We start from the raw sequence: 18,044 nt of genomic DNA, 5'->3' as shown, positions 1-18,044 counted from the left end.
TTGTTGGATCAAAAGAACTCAAGAGGATCATGTAATGTTTTAGATTTGGTATTGTAAAACTAACTGACCATTGGTGTATAAATGCGAGTCAAAATCCCCTTCCTAATAAGTTTTAGGATCATATTCTCGTCAGTCCATACAACTCTTTCTCTGTACCATTGGAGCATTTCCTCTGAAGTTGATGTTGAAGCAATGATGAATGCCTGCAGATAGAAAAAAAAAAAGGAGAAATACAAAGATGTGATGAATAAGAACTATACAAGTAACTAAAAGAATAATAAATCCCAAGCTTACAGATCTGTCAAACTCTAGCATGAAACATCTCTTGACATCTTCTTTTGTTAGTCTTGTCCATTTGGATGAGCTTCCAAGATTCACCGCTTTGCATTGTTCAACATCGTTTCTTTTGCAAATTGTGGGAAGAGGATCCTTAGTTATATCCACTTTGGAGGAAGAACCATCGTTCGATTGCTTTGCAGAGCTGAGAGTCAAGTCTAGTTTTGCTATCTCAGAGTCATTATTCTGGTTTGCCCTAATCCTTTTGGATTGCAGAGAAGACAGTGAAGCTTCCCAAGATCTCTTCAACCCCGGTGTGGAACATTTGGTCTCACTATCAGCTGTGGTAGCTTGATCTGGAGAACTCACGTTGTTGTATTCCTTTCCAGTGCTGGAGTCTATTGGACTTCTGATACTGGAGAGACCTATATGGCACATTATAACAGAAAATTTTAACAAAACTCAAATGCTTCACAATATGGTATTACACAAAAGGAACCTGCGTGAGTTACTTCATCTATTTGTAGCCACATTTTCTTAGGCTATTTGATGAAAACAATTGAAACAAAATAAGGGTATTAATCATAGAAAGTAGTTTAAAAGCTTACAGTCAAGATATACGCTTTCACCAACGCTCTCTCCAAGTTTAACCGAATCTCCACCCACAGGACCTGTCTGCAATATAATTATTTCTTGCTGACTGTGGAGATCCCTCGCACTAATATTTCCATGAAGAGGGAATCTCAATGTTTGCAGGATTAAGTAAAAAAGATTCATTTTTACAAATGAGAAAGCATGAGAGTTGAACCGCCGGGAAAACACAAGGCTTTTCGAATAGTAGACTTAATGTGCAAACTCTTTGCTTTTCCTTTGTGGTCTACCTCTGCTAATTTTATATATCCTTGCATAATTCGTAAAGATTTACAAGAAACCGAATATCAGAAGATGGTATAGTTTGCATCCAACAAACTATAAGATAAACTCCAAGAATAATAAACATAGTTTACCCTAAGGTTTTGACGAGGTTCCTAGCAATCTTTGGTAAAAGTGTAAAACCAGTTGCAGAAAGAAGACAAAAAAGTGTACAATTCTATAAAACACTTAACGCTGGTATGAAAGATCTAGACATTTACTATTAAGCATAAAACCTTAGGTAAAGCATTGTACAATAAGAGATATTACAATTTCTCAAACTGTTTCCAATAGGAAATGCAGAAGTTTAAGTGTCAAAAGAGTGAAGACCAAAACGAACCTTTTTCTGGTGTGTGTATGTTACAGCAGCAAGAGGTATCTCAGCATACTGTGTATCAGCAGGGACTATTTGATAAGTGATTGCAGCCAAGATCTACAAAAAGCACCAATTGCATATATATTTAGACCAAAATACGAAAATATTTTAAATAAACATATATCTGAAAGTTTTAGATATATCTGCTAACTTCTTTCCTTACTAGTCAGTTTTTAATATTTTTAATATTTCTTCATTAAATGATTTGAATTTAATGATATATTTGCTAAAGTGATTATTTTGTATGGACTTCAATTACAAAATTATATATCTATCTAATTATATAAAGTTGGGTTTTGAAAGTTAGTCATTAACAAGATTTTGACATGTGTCAAGTTATCAATCTTAGATTTTGACATGTGTAAAACGTTAATATTTAATAGGAGGAATTTGATTACAAAAAAAATATATATATTTTGTTTTAAAGAATATTAATAATGTGAAAAGATAATTATCAAAAATTACAGAATTTATAAAACAATACAAAGTTTTAAAAAATAATTATAAGGATATCATATATATATATATATATATATATATATATTTCATAAAATTCGAAATTATAATATTATTTACTTATTTTTAATTTTAAGTTATTAATTCTACAAAAAAATGGATTAAGGAAATCATACAGTTAATTATTAATTCTAAATTTTGTAAATATTTACTTCTATATAAAAATAGATAGTCTCATATTTAAATAATTTATTCAAAAACACTGTTTTCAACTTTGTTTAATTGGGAATTTCTTTTTTAATGGGAAGGTAAATTTTTCGTATTTTTTTAAACCAAAATTTTCTCCTGCTTTCTTTTTTTCAGTTGGGGTTATGTAAGACTAAAATGTCGACCCGAAAAAATTAATATATGCGTCTTCTTTTCCAAATTTTATTGTAGTATTTTTAGATTGTTTTATTTAATTAATATTTTCATCTTTGAATTATTTGGGATTCATATATTACGTGCTTATTATTTTCTCTTGTTTCTTTAATTATGTCAAATTAATTTTCTTCTAATTTCTCAACCATGATTGGTTGGTCATAAACCTTTTTTTTTTTTTTTTGCAAACATAACTGTTACCATTAGTCATTCAATCCCAAAGAGAGATAGCGAGTAGAAGCATCAACCTAATGGATGGATAAAATATGCTAATCAAACACAAGCTTACAACAAACATAGATAGATAGATGGTAAAAACATAAATCGTTGTTGATAGATCCATAGGAGCTCAAAGACTTTGACAACCTAGTTTGCGAAAATGTTTAAAAGAATTGATTTGGTCATTTTTTTTTTCACAAAAATTGATTTGGTCATATATGTCACCAGAATGCACTTATTTTTTCGGTCAAAGCTCCTGAGAGAATTTCATGATGGGTAACCTTCCTGGAAGTGATTGTCGGAACTGTGCGAGTGAGGACAAAACACAGGAAAAACTTTTTTTTTATATGTAGGGTCAGTAAACAAGTTTTTAAAGCCTCTAGACGTAACAAACCGACAATCGAATATGTGTGGATTCATGGGCCAGGAATAGATATAAGGCCCACTTAGGAAGGTGGGCCCATGGACTGAGAGTGGACATGGGCTCACTAAACAAGGTGGCAGTTGAGGCGTTACAGAGACAGAGACTACATCATGGTGTGTCAAAGAAACTTCCACGAATACATTGGAAAATTTAAGATTAGTTACTATCAAAAGATTTTATGACGTTAGAAAAAGGTTTTTACTTTCATAGTTGTCGGAGCAAGGCATTTTTGAGATAGCAAAAAGGCGTGAACATGTTCTCTCCACACAGGAGGAGGGCAGAGCCGAGGTTCTCTATGGTGAAGAAGGTTGGACACAAGGTTATCTCCCCAAGGAAGGAAGGTGGAGGAGGTTAGACGCAAGGTTATCTCCCTAATGGAGGAAGGCGGAACCAAGATTCTCTCTAGTATGGAGGAGGTTAGACTCAAGGTTCTCTCCATAAGGGATGAGGGAGGAGCCGAAGTTTTCTCCATGGTGGTCATACATTATTGTGATGATACATTATTGAATAGTATATTATGTAATATATTTTTTATCCAAAATGTTTTTTGAGCCAACAATTTTAGTAATTAAAAACTATGCAGAAGTGAAAGTAAAGTTGGCTTAATGTGTTTATATAGACATTTTCTAGGTGGTGACAAAGAATATATTTGTAACATAGAGTATATTTTTAGGTGTAAAAAAATACAATTTTAATAGTAACATACATAAAAGATTTGTAAATAGACACAAACCAGTGTATTATAACAAAGATAAAATTTACTTTAATTTATAAAACTTTAAACCCGCACATCGGGCGTGTCCTTATCTAGTATAATATGAATCAATGTTTGATCAATTTTCATAAAGTGAATAAACCAAATATCACGAAATTTTATATATATTTGCTAACTTCTTTTCTTACTAGTCAGTTTTTTATACTTTTGATATTTCTTCATTAACTGATTTAAATTTAATGATATATGATATAATTGCTAAAATGATTATTTTGTATGGACTTCAATTACAAAATTATACATCTATTTGATCCATTTTCATAAAGAGAATAAACAAAATACCTGGAGTTTTAGATATATTTGCTAACTTCTTTTCTTACTAGTCAGTTTTTAATATTTTTAATATTTCTTCATTAACTGATTTAAATTTAATGATATATTTGCTAAAATGATTATTTTGTACAAAATTATATATCTATATAATATAAATCAATGTTTGATCCATTTTCATAAAGAGAATAAACCAAATAGCTGGAAGTTTAGATATATTTGCTAACTTCTTTCCTTACTAGTCAGTTTTTAATATTTTTGATATTTCTTCATTAATTGAGTTGAATTTAATGATATATTTGCTAAAATTATTATTTTGTATGGACTTCAATTACAAAATTATATATCTATATAATATAAATCAATGTTTGATCAATTTTCATAAAGAGAATAAACCATCCTCATGATCAATGTAAATCTCACTAATTGACCACTATAATATAAGAACATCTAATTTTATGTAATACTAAAATTTGACATATCACCACCAAAATGAGCAGCAAATTTGTATTACCAGTTTAGACTAATCACCAAAACATATACTGCACTCCCTCCGTTCCCAATTGTACTTGAATTTCTTGGATGTGCACCAATTTTTCTAGTATTACATCTAGAACTGCGAGAGTTAAATGTTAGATTTTAATTTTGTTAAATATGATTAACTTAAGTAAACTATGTGAAAACAGTCCCACATTTATACATATTAGACCAACAAATGATACATATTCGATTTAAATATTCTGATTTTGCCCATTTATGTTCATATCTACTTGATTAGTTTTAGATTAGTTCCACCGTGGTAAGCAATAAGGGCTCATGTAGCGCTGGTCCGATTTGCCATCTTTTGAATTTTTTGTCTGATGAAACGGCATCTAGTGGAAAAGGTATTGAAATTGTCTATTTACCATCTATTTCCCTTTAGCCAATAGATTTTTGAATGTGCATTTTTTTTTCTTGACAACATAGGAACGATTGGGGCACATTTGGTGTACAGTTCATTAATCCAATCCAAGATACCAAATCATCCAACCATCTCTTTGTCATTTTTTCTAGTTAAGGCTCATCTCCTTAATTTCTTAGAGGGATCTAACCCAATCTTTAATAGGCTCCTGGACATGTTTATTTAAGAGTATACTTTGGTACATAAGTGATGATCAATTCAAGGTGAGAACCAGTTAGTTGGTTATATATCTCTCTCAAGTTATCTAGCTAATGCAATATGATCCTCAACTGACTATATTATAACGTGGTTCGGTTCGGTTTTCTACAAAATTAAATATTCTCACAATATACCGTAACAATTTCAGCAGACCGGAGTTTAAAAACGAATTCAGTTACATACGTAATCATTTAATAAAAAAAAAAACAATAAATTCCATTAAATCATAAAAACCATACAAAATGCTTAGTCCGTTAATCCCCTTTTAGAAATTATACAGTACGAATCAAACACAAATTAAACTCTTTATAAACCCTCTAAGGAAACCAAAAACAAATAGAGCCATATGAATGAATGGGAAGTGGATTATGATCGAAGGAAAACATTTGCACAAAGTGAGAATTCGAGTACACACACTTGATCCTATTAAACTGCCCTTAATTAGGATGGGTGAAGAAGATGCTCAATTGATCGGAATGTAAGTCATAAAATTAAATTTTTAGTTGATGTTGACCTTTAGATCTCTCAATAATTTGACAAAGTGAAACTGATACATTGTTTCAAGTCATCTAGCTAGCTAGTTTTGCTTTTAGCGTCGGGTAAATAATGAATGTCTATAATCAAACAATGGTTTTAGATGAGAAGTTACTTTAACTTTGTTATATAATCCAGCTTCGTGATATTGATCCACCAAGAACTGTTGTCGCAATCTATCAGCAATCTTTACTACAGTTATAATGGAGGTCAGGTAGCTATTCTTTGCTACAGTGATAATGGCGAGGAAACGCTGTTTTACGGGAGACCCAGGTAAACTCTTTGATATTCCTTCAGGTTTCAGGATAAAATTTTAATCTGGCACTTTTTTACGCAATCTCTGCAAAGAGTAGTAATGAATTAGATCAGTTTCTACGGAAACCACTTGCTGTGCTGATTAGCGGATATGATGGTTTTTATTTATGGAAACAAGTGAAAGTACTTTTTTAAACAATTCATTAATTAGGCTTCTCTCGCCGTGTTGTTTGTTTGTACATATCCCTCATTTTAGCTTATGTTCTGTGCTTAGGTTTCGTTTCATCCATAGACCCTAATTCTTTTTTTTTCTTTTTTCTTGCAGCATTGATCATGTTTTAAACAGTTACGTTGCTGAACACGGATATGATTTTCTTGGCGTGGGAGCTCCATATCCTCCTCCCTTAGCCCAGGCTCTGCTTCCTCCTCCACAAGCTTCTGGCGCTCAGGCTTTTCGACCTCCTCCTCCACAACCCGCTCAACCTCTTCCTTCTCCACTAGATGCATTTTACGCGGCTCACTACAAAATATTAGATGTATTGTATCATATAAATTGCATCACACAAGTAAATGATTTATTTTTAAATTGTTTATTTACAAGTGAAGCAAATATATATGACATAACATCAATTAATTATAAGTGATGTTATAATTATCTAATTTAACATCATTTAGTTAAAACTGATTTAAAATAGTTAATAAAAATATTATGTATAAAGATATGATTTAAAAATATGAAGTTTAAGATATATAGTTTAAATAAGTTTTATTAAAAATATAATGTATGAAATTATAACTAAAAAATAATGTATATAAAAAGTATTAAAATAAGATTTATGAAAATATAATATAATATATAAAAATATGATGTTAATTTTATAAATATGATTTAGGAAAATTTTAAAATGTTTAAAATATGCTTTAAATATATGAGTTTAAAAATATGATTCATAATATGATTTATAAAAAATATAATTAATAAAAATATGACTGAAAAATATAGCATAAAAAAAAATATGTTGTCACTATATTTACATTTTACATCTAATAAATCTGTTATCAAACACAAGATTTTTAGAAACAAATAAAAAACTGTCATAGCATAAAAAAAAACCTGTCATAACATATGATATTCACATAGGTCATTTTAGCAATTTTTTAAAAATTTTATAAATCTGTTATCAAACGACAATTTTTTAGTTAAATTAAAAAATATGTCGTAACTTAAAACAAATCTGTTATCACTAGAGGTCAACCTAGTAATTATTTTTCTGTAGAAAAATCTGTTATGTTACGACAGACTTTTAATCAAGAAAATAGATCTGAAATAACTGTGGAAAATAAATATGCCAGACATTTTACAAATCTGTCATATATTGTGAAAATCTGTGATGTCTTTATAAATAAGTCTGTCGTGAAAAATAAATCTGCCATCAATTATAAATCTGTCATAACTGTAGTTAAAAAAATCTGTCGTCCAAAATAAGTCTGTCATAAAAAACCTGTCATACAAAAATAAATCGGTTGTGCAAAAATAAATCTGTCATACACAAATAAATCTGTTACAACTAGTCCAGCAGACTTTTGAAAATATTTAGATTTTCTTTAAAAAAATTCTGGAAGGGTAAATTTAACTTTATTTTTTTTCCTAATAAAGCAAAAAGGGTATTTTAGGCAAAAAAAATAATTTATCTAATCCTCACATTTTATGAGTTAGTTTAGTAATTAACCTCTTAATTTGGGTCAATCTAGTTGTTCTCCCTATTTTATATTCTATATTTTTTGTTTTGGTATTTTTTCTGGTATTGTTTTACTACTTATTTCATCAGAGGAGTAAAGAAGTCAACGACAGAAGAAGAAAAACGGCAACACATAATAAGACAAGGAGTAAAGAAATCGATATAGTTAAAGGTGTAATTAATTCGAAGTATAGTCATAGAGAGGTTTGTGAAAATGATGACTTTCGTGTTGTATAGATGGAACCATTATTCTTGATTTTTCTCTAGCTATTGTTTGAAATGGTGTCATCTTTTTGTCCATATCTAACAAATTGAGAGTTGTAAGATCAGAAACCATTCCATTTATATATTGTCGTCAAGATGATGTAAGAAAGCGTGGTTAATTAATTACACTTTTTAACAAAAAGAAAAAAAAAGTATAGTGGGTAACAATTATAAAGATGATTCCATTAGGAAAATGCATTGGAAAGGTTTTTTTTTAATTGGGTTTAAGACTATAGGACAATACGATTAAGAGCTCTGTTTCACCATATCTTCGTCAACGAGAAAAAAATGTGATTAATTGGATATACTATGCCATCAATTAATTTATCTTTTAATTTAACGCTTCAGATCTGTATAAATTCAGTTTTGATTAATTTTTTTTAAAAATGATAAGATAATTAATTTTAGTTAAATTTAAATTTATATCATTTTATTTTTAGACAATACCAATTTTTTTTTTTATCAAAATCCACTATATATCAGTATATCATAACTTACGCAAAACATGACATGTTGTAAAACTATTTACTTATATTACAGAATATAATACTAACAAATTTATGCAATCATTTTTCCCCTAAAAAAAAAAAGGAAGAAAAGAAAAAGGAAACATATATATTTTTACTGAGAAGAGCTAATACTATTACAGTACTTTTGGTGTTTTACGATTTACTTACCTTTTATTATTGATAAGAATAATTCTTGGTGAGAAAATAACCAGAAGATATTTAATGTTTAATTTAGTTTTATATGTTTTAATACTATATTTATTGTTAGTGATAGTATTTAAAGCTCAAATTTGTTACTTAGATATTGTTTCCTGTCTTAATGGATTGTTGATATAATTTTTGATTCAATGATCCGAATATTGATTACATTTAGGATTTATAAGTAGAATGAATAATTGTTAATATTGTTTTAGAGAATTTTAGGATTTTTGTTTTAAAATATGATTATTATGGTTTTTTCAAAAACTTTAAAGGAAAACAGAATATCGTTGTAAAGATATTTTAGAAATTTTTGGTATTAGTTATTGGTTTTTTTACAATTTTTTAAAGATACTATTGTAAATAATTTTTTAATAAGTAAAACTAAAATGGTATAGCACAAAAATGTTAATATATATAATATATATATATATATATATATATATTTTATTGAGAAAGAGCTAATACTTTATACTTTCGGTGTTTTAACAAATTTAATTACTTAGGTGAAACCTAATTTTACTTTTTACTTTGTTTCCATATAAACTATCGGATACATCCCTATCAACAATGAAACCCTAGCGGCTCTAAGAGCCCTATATTTATAGAGCCCAATATTTATATTAGCGTGTAGCTCTAAATTTCTTCAGCAGCAGAAATCGCTAACGTTCCTTGGTCATGGCCCCTCCGGCTCGGACGGACGATGTGCATACACTCAAGCGAGATATCAAGCAGATGGCAACGGCGGTGCAAGCTCTCGCCATCCAGAAAGAGGAGGATTACATCAATGTCCAGCCAGAAGAAGTGTGCAATAATGAATATAACCCGTTTGCAGAAGAGCCGTGGGAGCAAGGGTTCAAGTTTGAACTTCCGGAGTATCATGGCGGACAATCGGCGGAAGAGTTTCTCGATTGGATCTTTGCGGTCGAGGAGACTCTTGAGTTCAAAAACGTACCTTTGGAGCGACGTGTTCCCATGGTTGTGATGCGGTTCCGTGGAACAGCCGCAGCTTGGTGGTCGCAACTAAAGGCAGCGCGCGCACTGTCGGGTAAACCTAAAAACATGTCATGGGACAAGCTGAAGAAGAAGATGCGTAAGATGTTCTTACCATTCAACTACGATGAAATGATGTTCCAACGCTTGCACATGTTGCGACAAGGAGAGGATTCAGTAGAAAAATATTCCACCCAATTCTTTTCCCTTTTGGTGCGTGTTGATCTGCAAGATTCGGACCAGCAAATAGTGGCTCGTTTCGTTGGTGGCTTGCGGAAAAATATCCGAGACCATCTTTACTTGCTGAACCCTCTCACTATTGCTGAAGCTCGTCAACAGGCTCTCGCCGTGGAAGCTCGTCAAAAGGCCGGGTACGACAAATATGAGTTTGTATGGTGTTTAATTCCTGGCTGCGTGCCATTAGCTTTTTGTCTTTTGCTTTTTGCTATTCAATAATGTTCGAAAAGCATGAAGAAAAACAAGAAGAGACGGTAAGACGACGATCGAGAAGACTCCCATGCAGCCCTATCCTATATTAATTTGTTTTTTTGTCATTATCCGGCAGCTATAATTTTGAAATTTTATAAATCGGTTGGGACTAGTACGGAAGAAGTCATGAGATATTAAACTAATATTATATGTGCATTGGAGTATTTTGGTCTCCCCTTACGTACGTGGAACCCCATCTTATTATATATCATTAAGGTTTTTCAGGGAAAACATGTTTTATATAGTCCAACGGACGTGCTTACACAATTAATATATGAATAAGAATGAACGACAAACCCTGCATGCCTTAATTTACCCAAAACAAATCCTTGTCTAGGATCTTTCCTGATGATTTTTTTGCTGCCCTGATTATATATATATATCCGGTCATACCTCTTCGAGAGAAGAAACTATGATCTCAATGTTGTAGGCTTATAGCTAGCTAGTAGTACTGGCTGCATGCACTATTTGTTCTGCAAATGGTTCTTTCTCTCTTCACACCACCGGAAAAAAACATGTGTGTAATAATTGTTGTAAAAACCTTTTTATCTTTTTTTTGTGTGTCCAAACATTGTTTTTGTTTGGTCGTTACTCCTTTAGTGTCCAAACCTTTTTATAAATCACCAATTTCTTCGGTAATTATGGTATTATTGCAGTTTCTGTAATGAGGCCAAAACTAATTAATTCATCGCCATCAACATAGTCGGTCATTAGCCCCAATTAATCAGCTACGTACAGAGATTGGTAAAGAAGGTGTCGCCAACAAATCTCAAAAACTTTTGGTTCAACTTCTATAATGGTTATTGAGAAAATTAGATTCGTTTATTTTATAAGACTCATAATTATAAGATGTGATATAGTTTGCTTTTGTGAAAATAGTGATATGAATTTCCTAACATTCTTAATGCCTTTTATTTTTCTTAATGATAGGGACCGATGCAGACTCTCTATTGGAAGGAGGGTATTTCTATCTTGTTTATGGGGAAAAAATGATAGCCTCTCGTAATATACAGAGATTTTTTTATCAACATTTATGAACATCGAGTAAAAAAGGTGTAGAAGGTGTCGCCGACAAATCTCAAAAACTTTTGGTTCAACTTCTATAATGGTTATTGAGAAAATTAGATTCGTTTATGTTATGAGACTCATAAATCATAATTATAAGATGTGATATAGTTTGTTTTTGTGAATATAGTGATATGAATTTCCTTACATTCTTAATGCCTTTTTTTTGTTCTTAATGAAATGGGACCGAGGCAGACTCGTACGTCTCTATTGGAAGGAGGCTATTTCTATTTTGTTTATGGGGAAAAAATGATAGCCTCTCGTAATATACGATATTTTTTCAACTTTTATGAACATCGAGTAAAGTCGTATTTGGACTTATATTATGTGTCACGAAAATATGAAAGACTCTCTACCTACGTACACGTGACTAATTGACTTATTTGAAGATCTATATGGTCAAGTTCGAATTTTTTTTTCTTTCAGGCATGTTTTATAGACCTTTTAATTAGGACAGACCACCGCACATACCGCACGCAGTGCTACACTGCTACCCCTCGTCCCACTTGTCAACATGGACGGACCCCTTTTGCTTTTCATTTCTATCAATTATTTTTTCAATTAAAAGTTTTTTGTATTTAGTTTTTTTTTTGAGTTCTCTACTCATACAAATACAATACATTACTTTTCGATATCATCATTAACATTATGTTAAATAGTAATATGTATATGCTAATAAATTTCTATCGAAGTTTAATAAGTGTTATTTCACACATTTCAAGCAAATTAAGAAATTATTGAATTTTACATATTTATCCTAATAAGTGGTTAATAATTTAAATTCAATGAAATAAAATGTAGATTTAAGGATAAATTAAAAAATTTAGCATAAAAATACATTGAAAATGGAGAATAACGCTCTTTATAAAAAAAAAAAAAATAACTTATTTTTGTGAAACAGAGAGGGAGTAACAATTTTGGGCAGAGCCAACATTTCGTGCCATTGGTTCAGAATTTGGGAGAGTGGAGGCGGTGGATATCGACGGTGGGAGGGTGAAAGTGACTGTCAATGGTTTCAAGCCCTTATGCTTGGTCACGGTAATTGAGTTCTACAATGGACAGGAGACTATAGTCAATCTCCGATATGAGCGTCTTCATGGCTGCTGCAAGAAGTGCTCTAGCTTGTGCCATGATGAGGATAATTGTCCACTATGGGCTACCAATAAGATCACCCCGGCTTTGCATGTTCCGGTGGAAGATGATACAGCTCGACCGATGCAAAGTTACAAAGGGGCAGTTATGAATGACAGGAATAACAGAAAAGGCAAGGAAGTGGATACTCGGGGATCATCTCAGTCTGGTCAGCGTCCACCCAAAGGTAAACAGGATGCAGGGTCAAAGAACCGGACCTCAAGGGAAACGGGCGAGTCTTCCAAACCGCGCCGGTCCAACAATTCTGGGGGGTTTAAGGATTACCGCCAGAAGGCTAGAACCTCCACGACTGTGGCTCCTTCTGTGGATGTGGCTCCAGTTGGAGAGCTGGAACCGGGGCAGATTCCGGATCAGGTCGTGCATGTGGCTGTCCAGACTGCAACCTTTGGGGTTCCACCTCCGAAGCGGGTTCGGAGGCCTCTTTTTCAGGAACGCGATCTGCGAGAAGAGGTGATTTTGGTTGATGCGGACTCCTCAGTCCCGGGTGCTGGGTCGGCTTCACAATCCACTGGTTCTGGTGCTATGCAGGATAGCTCAACTCAGGTGGATACAGGCAACACTCCAGTACTTGTGGATGAGTCAGGAAAGTTACCGGTTTCGACAACAGCAAAGGAACCTCTGGAGGAGAATTTTGATCAGCAGATGGAGGAGGTCGAAAAAGAGGTGGGGGAGACAACGGTTGATGATCCTCAGCAGCAGACTGATGGTGATATGGAGGTTTCGGTGGAGGACCCTACCTTGGATCCAACGGATATTGGATCTCTCGGAGGAGAAACAGCAAACTCAGGTGCTGGCCCCGTGGAAGCGATACTTGGTTCAGATGCACCCGCTGTCATGGTTCCGCGGGCGGAAAAGGCTAACAAGGGGAAACCTCCTTTGGCTCTCAAAGGAACTGCTTCCAGGAAATTGAATGTGTACTTACGCACAACACCAAGGAAACGCCCTGTCCCTAAAGAGGCGGGAGAAGGATTAAACATGAGGAACCCAAATCAGGAGAAGGATCCAACTGGTGGAGTCAAGCCACCCAAACCAACAGCGGATAAATGAAGATTTTAAGTTGGAATTGTCAGGTATTGGGGAATAAAGCAACTTTTGGGTATCTCAGGGATTTGTGGGGAAAGCATAGACCTGATTTTTTATTTTTATCTGAAACTAGACAGCCTATATCTGTTCTGGAACCTTTTGTTAGTCATTTTGGTTTTTCAAATTTAAAAACAGTTTTTCAAATTTCTGTTTTCAAATTTAAAAACAGAAAATATGATGGGGTCAAGTTCGATTTTTTTTCTTTTTCTTTCAGGCCTTTTAATTAGGACAGACCACCGCACATACCGCACGCAGTGCTACACTGCTACCCCTCGTCCCACTTGTGAACATGGACCCCTTTTGCTTTCATTTCTATCAATTATTTTTTTCAGTTAAAAGTTTTTTTGTATTTAGTTTTTTCTTTTGAGTTTTCTACACATACAATACATTACTTTTCGATATCATCATTAACATTATGTTAAATAGTAATATGTATATGCTAATAAATTTTTATCAAAGTTTAATAAGTGTTATTTAACACATTTCAAGCAAATTAAGAAAATATTGAATTTTACATATTTATCCTAATAAGTGGCTAATAATTTAAATTCAATAAAATAAAATGTAGATTTAAGGATAAATTAAAAAATTTAGCATAAAAATACATTGAAAATGGAGAATAACGCTCTTTATATATAAAAAAAATTTAAATAACTTATTTTTGTGAAACAGAGAGGGAGTAACAATTTTGTTGGAATCGTAAAATGGAAACATATGTGTACTAATTGTTGTAAAACCTTTTTGTTAATTATGATTTACTTCCGGACAAGAAAACAAAAGTGTGTGTCAAAATTAAACCTTTTAGTTATGATTTTGATGTGATGTGGTGGAATAAAACGTGTCATTATCAGAGATTGAAACACACACAATTAAGTAAAACAAGAAACAAGTATGTAAATTGAATCATTTAGTTCATGCATGTTTGCTTGAACACTTCGCAATGATAGAATATGAAGGTTCAGAAATGAAGTTTGAAGGCTCTGTCTTTAGCTAGGACATCAAAAGTTCTGGGGGACACTCTGAGAACAGCTGGGAATATTGTCTACTTGCGTCAGAGAAATTTCAACCAAGCTTTTACCCTTGTCATCCGAATCCCAGACCGGCCATTCAAAACTTGTCTGTAGAGACTCTTTATCATGTCTGCATCAGAAACCCTCGGACATGCAGCTGCAGATTTCGATAACTGTTTCTGCACTGGAAAAGCTGATCAGTGTCATATAGAATCTTGGTACCCTGACTTTAGAGCAGGTCGCTCTCCATATCTTTGGTTGACCCTAAAGCTGGCCTGGCATACAACCTCGTTTGGCCAACCTGACCATTTCACAAGCACCCGCAAACGCTCCCATCGTAATGAATTACTTTACAACAGCGTAGATCTCCTCATGCTGAAAACCATTCCCATGTTTGAGAAACAAAATAAGTAGTGAGAGACTCAACCTTCTCTGATTCATCCTAAAGATCCGAGTACAATACTCAAAATCACCTGTATCAGATCAGAAACAGGCCTTATGGATTATTTTTCGAAGGAAGAGCAATGTCTATTGACTTAAAAGGGGAAGAAAGAAAGGTAGATGCATGTCACAGAGAAACAAAATGACGAACAAAGTAAGGAGGCTTAAGAGGTAAAGGGAAACAACAGATTTTAAAAAGAATGAAATTATAGTTACAGACACAAGGATGAACCATACACACAAGGACACATTGATGCTTCAGAGTTAAGTCTTCAGTTAACACGTTTTTGTAGGGAAGCCCAAAGCTTTTAATAGAAATTCATCAAAAGCATTGTAGCTGAAGTGAGGATTAAACCGCAAATAGAAGTTGAAGATAACAAATCATCAAGAGATAAAAGTGAGTCTCACAACAAATCTAAAATGCGTGAACACATGAAAAAGCTCAAAACCTCAGGAGACAGGGCATTTGTCGTTCCATGACGCTGTCGCAAAAAAGATGGGATCAATGTCAGATTAAGAAAGCAAAAGAATATCTAAGCCAAGGTGAGAGGACAAGAACATACTTTGGGTTCTTCATTTGTAGTTCCATCGATGAGCACCATTGGGCCGAAGATGATCTTGAATCCGAGCAGCAGATTTTCCATTTGCATAGGTTAGAAAATAGTTTGGATTGCCACGAGTTGCCTTTTTATAGTTTCCATAGTAAACATCTCGAGGAAGATGTTTAAAATTCTTCTTGAACATTGATACCTACATGTTACAAAAAACACTTTGGGATATGTTATAGATACTCATAGGAGCATACATCTCAAGATATATAGGAAGCTCTATATGATAATGTTGTGTACCTCAGTGAAAGGTTCTTTGATATCATCTCGCTCAACGCTGCTCTCCTGAAACAAGAACATTTGCGAGTTATCCAAACCCGAAGGAAAAACCACAATTCCAATGTCTTGAAAGACTTTTTTCTAACTCACGTAATTTGCAAAGAGAACTTCATCCACCTCTGCAGGAACATCTCGGAGCAAATTTCTCAAGGAATATTCACGGGTTCCAGAAGGATGTACAAGCTCATCAGTGTCAAGATGCAGTATCCACTCCATACCAGCAGCATCCTAAGCAAAAGGAGAGAGAATGTGAAAAAAGTTGGCTATTCTATCATTTTTTTCTAGTGACTGACTGACTGAATAAGTCAAACGTAACAAGTACCCTTGCCATAGTGATGCCCATTTCCATATTCAAGTTTTGTTTCACGAACAATTCGTAATTACACGGTTTGTAGAAAAACTTCGCCAACCAAGTCTCATTCCATATCCGGCTGTAAAACCAAAATGAGATGGAACTTCAAAAATAACACCTCTACAACAACCATTTCACTTTTAATATATCAAGATAGCACACCAATCAATTATACCACTATTTCTAGGCTTTGTCTAGAAAAACAGATCAGTTGGTTCCTTTATGTCCTTCATATCTTTACCTAGATAGCTCTAAATCCATAACTTAAGGACAAAACAAAACACAAGAATACTACCTCTTAGCTTGCTCTTCTTCTAGTTCTCTTGTCCTGTATATAAAATTTACACCCTGCAAACAAATAATGTCACTGTGAATTACAACATAAAAGACAAAATCAGGATTCACGAACAGAGATCAATTGTAACAAAAAAAAGAAAGCTCACAGGGATGGTCTCCAAAACTCGAGATGCATTTGGGGAAGCAGCAGTGCCTTCAACGAAGAGATAAAAAGTTGAAACTCCAATGACCCTGTGATAATATATCCATGGCAGTGTCTGCTCTAATCCAGCTGAAGTACTCGTCGTTATAAATATCCATGGCAGTGTCTGCTCTAAGACCAAAACGAACCTTTTTCTGGTGTGTGTATGTTACAGCAGCAAGAGGTATCTCAGCATACTGTGTATCAGCAGGGACTATTTGATAAGTGATTGCAGCCAAGATCTACAAAAAGCACACGCCAAATAATCAATTGAGATGCAGTAAAGCAGACAATCTTAAATGGGATGCATTGGTAGATTAAATAAAACAGATTCTGCCTATTGGAACAAAACAGCAAACTCCTAAGTGCATAAGATTTTCAAATTGTGAAAAGTTCATAGAAAATACATATCTTTAAGCTGCTTCTGATCAAGAACTAACGAGAGAAAATCACCAAAGGTTCTTAATTACCTCATCTGAGACTCCACCAAGCGTGGACTTCAAAACCAATGAACAATACTTTCTGCAATATAAGTGCGATTAAGAAAATGGGTTTTATTCTCAACAGAAGTCCAACTTGAAACAACTAAAGAAAGGTTATGAACTAATGATAAAGAGAAGATTTATACCCTTTAGAGACACATCTCTCAAGAAACGCAGATTGTTTCGCAGTGTTTGAAGCGTATCTCATGTCAGGTAGCTCTTTGCTATATAACCTCAACACTTGCTGAAAGAGTTTAAGTTACTAAAATTAATGTCTTTTTTCTCATAAGAAATTAACTGTAAGAGCAGCCTAGACAGGATTAAAAGAAAACCAAGAAACATGTTAGAATGATTACCAACACTCTTGGAAAACAATGTAGCAACATCAAAATATGCGCCTCTGTAATGACTTATATCAGCTCTTATTAGCAATGGCAATGACCACAGAGGGTACTTTAAAAACAAATATGACTAAAGCTAGATGCTCCTTATATCTGCTCTCTAGGATACTACTAGATTCATAGTAGATGGATAGATAAGTTTAAAAAAAAAAAAAAAAAAAAAAACTCACACTTGAACATTTGAGTTTTTTTAAACCAAACATGTTACGCCTCAGAACGCATCTCACAGGAACAAAACATGTTACGGGTTGTTGTACATCGTAAGAAGCTCTCTTACGAGCTGCCATGGATCGGAGGATTCGTTGGGCTCGTTTCGTTCCCCACGATCTGGATTTGAGTTCCAAATTAAACTCGTTCTCTCGTCTGAGAAAAATATTATAGCTTTTTATTTTTATTTTTATTTTTATCCCACTCTCTCGATCTCA

At 33.4% G+C, this 18,044-nt stretch overlaps 1 protein-coding gene across 12 annotated transcripts; it reads right to left on the bottom strand.

The window, feature by feature from the left end:
• Positions 1 to 14,437: 14,437 nt before the first annotated feature.
• Positions 14,438 to 18,041, bottom strand: LOC104785220 (glycosyltransferase-like At2g41451). 12 transcript variants are annotated; one of them, XM_087513060.1, is made up of 11 exons: positions 17,790 to 17,984; positions 17,575 to 17,618; positions 17,365 to 17,462; positions 17,207 to 17,258; positions 16,702 to 16,978; positions 16,554 to 16,606; positions 16,229 to 16,337; positions 15,997 to 16,134; positions 15,868 to 15,912; positions 15,583 to 15,769; positions 15,192 to 15,501 (listed from the first exon to the last, which is right to left on the bottom strand). In XM_087513060.1, the coding sequence occupies exons 7-10, from the start codon at positions 16,253 to 16,255 to the stop codon at positions 15,593 to 15,595; spliced, it is 387 nt and encodes a 128-aa protein (XP_087369186.1). In that variant the 5' UTR covers positions 16,256 to 16,337; positions 16,554 to 16,606; positions 16,702 to 16,978; positions 17,207 to 17,258; positions 17,365 to 17,462; positions 17,575 to 17,618; positions 17,790 to 17,984; the 3' UTR covers positions 15,192 to 15,501; positions 15,583 to 15,592. The 12 variants fall into 11 exon arrangements, 5 of the variants coding, with proteins under 5 accessions (XP_087369187.1, XP_087369186.1, XP_087369184.1 ...); XR_015598269.1 differs by lacking the exon at positions 17,575 to 17,618 and adding an exon at positions 14,438 to 15,051 and having other exon boundaries at positions 15,428 to 15,501; positions 17,790 to 18,041; XR_015598270.1 differs by lacking the exon at positions 17,575 to 17,618 and adding an exon at positions 14,438 to 15,051 and having other exon boundaries at positions 15,469 to 15,501; positions 17,790 to 18,041.
• Positions 18,042 to 18,044: the final 3 nt, after the last annotated feature.

This window comes from Camelina sativa, chromosome 5 (assembly GCF_030686135.1).
Source record: "Camelina sativa cultivar CO46 ecotype springtype chromosome 5, ASM3068613v1".
Classification (NCBI taxonomy): domain Eukaryota; kingdom Viridiplantae; phylum Streptophyta; class Magnoliopsida; order Brassicales; family Brassicaceae; genus Camelina; species Camelina sativa.
Note: the sequence above shows the minus strand (reverse complement) of the source record. Positions and strands in the feature narration are given on the sequence as shown.

What these genes read in the sequence shown, in the direction of transcription:
- LOC104785220 (XM_087513061.1), bottom strand. Translation starts at nt 16,255, where the DNA reads ATGGAAATGGGCATCACTATGGCAAGG. An exon ending in AAGTTCTCTTTGCAAATTAC is followed by an intron (nt 15,913 to 15,996) that starts GTGAGTTAGAAA and finishes TTCTTGTTTCAG; the next exon opens with GAGAGCAGCGTTGAGCGAGA. An exon ending in TCAAAGAACCTTTCACTGAG is followed by an intron (nt 15,770 to 15,867) that starts GTACACAACATT and finishes TGTAACATGTAG; the next exon opens with GTATCAATGTTCAAGAAGAA.